General features: G+C 53.7%; 1 protein-coding gene across 1 annotated transcript; it reads left to right on the plus strand.

The window, feature by feature from the left end:
* Positions 1-5: 5 nt before the first annotated feature.
* Positions 6-2,556, plus strand: LOC112125812 (tubulin beta-4B chain; the record flags this gene model as incomplete). The annotated part of the gene is made up of 4 exons (XM_024224190.2): positions 6-41; positions 1,700-1,808; positions 2,152-2,262; positions 2,552-2,556. Coding segments are annotated over 4 exons (261 nt in total), but the record flags the coding sequence as incomplete, so codon positions are not given.
* Between the last annotated feature and the right edge of the window lie 5 nt (positions 2,557-2,561).

Below are 2,561 nucleotides of genomic sequence, written 5' to 3' on the forward strand. Positions count from 1 at the left end.
ACATCCAGGCTGGCCAGTGCGGGAACCAGATCGGAGCCAAGGTAAAGGGCGGGGCCCCCGCTTGTTGTGTCCCTCGCCCTGTGGCTGGGAGGGGGCAGCTCAGTGGTGTGCGCACGCGGGGGCTGGCGTGAATTAATGCTCCGCTAGTCTTAGTGCCTGCGCTGTATTATGTCAGGCTATTGACTGTCACTGGCAGCGTCCCCAGAAAGCGGAGCCTCCTTCCGAAAGGCGGCTGCTTTAGTGGTTGGTTGGTGTCCAAACTATGTGACGCTTTAGGGCTGACCTGGGTATTCTGCTCGCTCGCTTAATGAGAGCCACAAAGAACAGAGGCGATCCCGGCAGTGTGCGGGCGGACTGGGGGCGGGGGGGAGAGTCCTCTCTTCACAGAGCCTGGCTGTCGTGCTCTGAATCACAATCCCTCTCGCTGGCGCAGCCGCAAGCCCAGCATCGGGTGCCTCCCTGCAGGCTCCAGCCGCCTCGCCCTTTGCACAAGGGGCTGCGCCTTCTCCGGGATGAATCAGATCCCCCGAATGCTGGCCACGCCCTCCTTGTCAGTGTCAAAGCAGTCGGACAGTCCGCATAGCGAGGGCATTGCAGACCACCAGCCCCATCTGCCCTTGACATCCCGCAGCTGTGTTCTGCCCCGCCCAAGCCCGCAGCCCCGGGGTTCTGCCCTTAGTCTGGCTGAGTCTGAATAAATGGCACTCGCACTTGCTGATGACTCTTAAAAAATCAATTGCCACGTTGCTGCTGTTCTTCCCCATCACTGAAGCGCTCTAATTGTAGCTCTGCACCTTCTGACGGGGAAACGCCTTGTCTGCAGTGTCAGTCATCCTGCTGCCGTTATTGGCTAGGTTACTCCACTGGCCACTCTACAGGAAGGGGGGAAGGGCTGTAGAGCAGGGGTTCTCAAACTTGAGCAACCTGAGGACCCTCATTTTGATTTAAAATTTTTCAGGGACCCCCAAGCCTCCCTGCTCAGCCCTTGCCTGGTCCCCTTCCCCACCCCTTATCTGAGGCCCTGCCCCCCCCTCACTCTATCCTTCCCCCCATTTCTCGCTTTCCCCCACTCTCACTCACTTTCACCAGGCTGGGGCAGGGGGTTGGGGTGTGGGTGAGGGGTGTGGGCTCTGGGGGGGAGCTTGGGTGCAGGAGGGGGTGAGTGGTGCAGACTCTGGGCTTGGGCAGGGGGTTGCGGTGTGGGAGAGGGTGCAGGTTCTAGGAGAGAGTTTGGGTGTGGGAGGGGGTGATGGGCTTACCTCAGGCAGCTCCCAAAAGCGACCAGCACATCCCTCTAGTGTGGGGAGGATGGTCTCCGTGCGCTGCCCCTGCCTGCAAGCACCACCCCCACAGCTCCTATTGTCTGCAGCTCCTGGCCAATGGGAGCCGTGGAGTTGGTGCCCGAGGAGGGGGCAGCACGTGGAGACCCCCTGGCCCTCCACCCCAGGGGCTGCAGGAATGTGTCTACCGATTCAAGAAACAGGGGGGAGCCAGGACAGGTGAGCCTGAAAGTGTGCCAGGGAGGAGGAGTTTCTCAGCGGGGCCTGTGGACCCTCTGGAGTCCCTTCAAGGACCCCAGTTTGAGAAATGCTGCTGTAGAGCATTCAAAGGCCTGTTGACAGTATGTGGAGGAGGGGAAGGTCACACTGCTGACAGCTTAATACAATTATTAACTGCCCTTTTCAAAACCGCATTTCAGTTTTGGGAGGTCATCAGTGATGAGCATGGCATCGACCCCACTGGCAGCTACCATGGTGATAGTGATTTGCAGCTAGAAAGGATCAACGTTTACTACAATGAAGCCTCTGGTAACTATTTTGATTTTGGCTCGGTGTCCTCCTGAAATCAAAACTAAACGTTCTAAAGCACATACGTGCATCAGAGGTATATGTAATTAACTTCAGTGCATTTTACACTTGGTAAAATGCTCCCTCTGAATTGCTATTAAATCCTTGGCAAAGCTTTAACACCTACTTCAAATTCAAGTCATAACTTCACTCAAGGCTGTTCTTTTAAAATACCATTTCTTCACTTGTCTGGGCAGCAGCAGTCTGTCTTCAGTGAATTGTGATGAGGCTGCTCTGAGCACAATAGCCCACTTGTTAAATAGCTGACTGCAAGTCTGTAATCTGGCTTTTGTTCCTCCCACAGGTAATAAGTATGTACCCCGTGCAATCCTTGTTGACTTGGAGCCTGGCACAATGGACTCTGTCAGATCTGGACCATTTGGTCAGATCTTCAGACCTGACAACTTTGTCTTTGGTATGTAATTGTATATATCTATGGTTTACTATTGTCATAAAGCTTTAAATTGAACACCCACTCTGTGCTTAACACTAACACAAAACTGACCTAGCTCCATGAAACTAGAGACTTAAGTAGGTAACTGAGGCTTGCATTGCATGGTACTTAGCACAATGGGGCCCTGATCCTTGCTGGGAATTCCTAGTATTGCTGTAATGTAAATAATGTTCTGTTCTAAACAGAGCATGTAAAACTTCTCCTTCGTATTCCGGTGACTAAATCAGCATCTTTCCACTCCACCTTCCAGGTCAGAGTGG

Source organism: Terrapene carolina, unplaced genomic scaffold (genome assembly GCF_002925995.2).
Source record: "Terrapene carolina triunguis isolate 2854851 unplaced genomic scaffold, T_m_triunguis-2.0 Scaffold37224, whole genome shotgun sequence".
Classification (NCBI taxonomy): domain Eukaryota; kingdom Metazoa; phylum Chordata; order Testudines; family Emydidae; genus Terrapene; species Terrapene triunguis.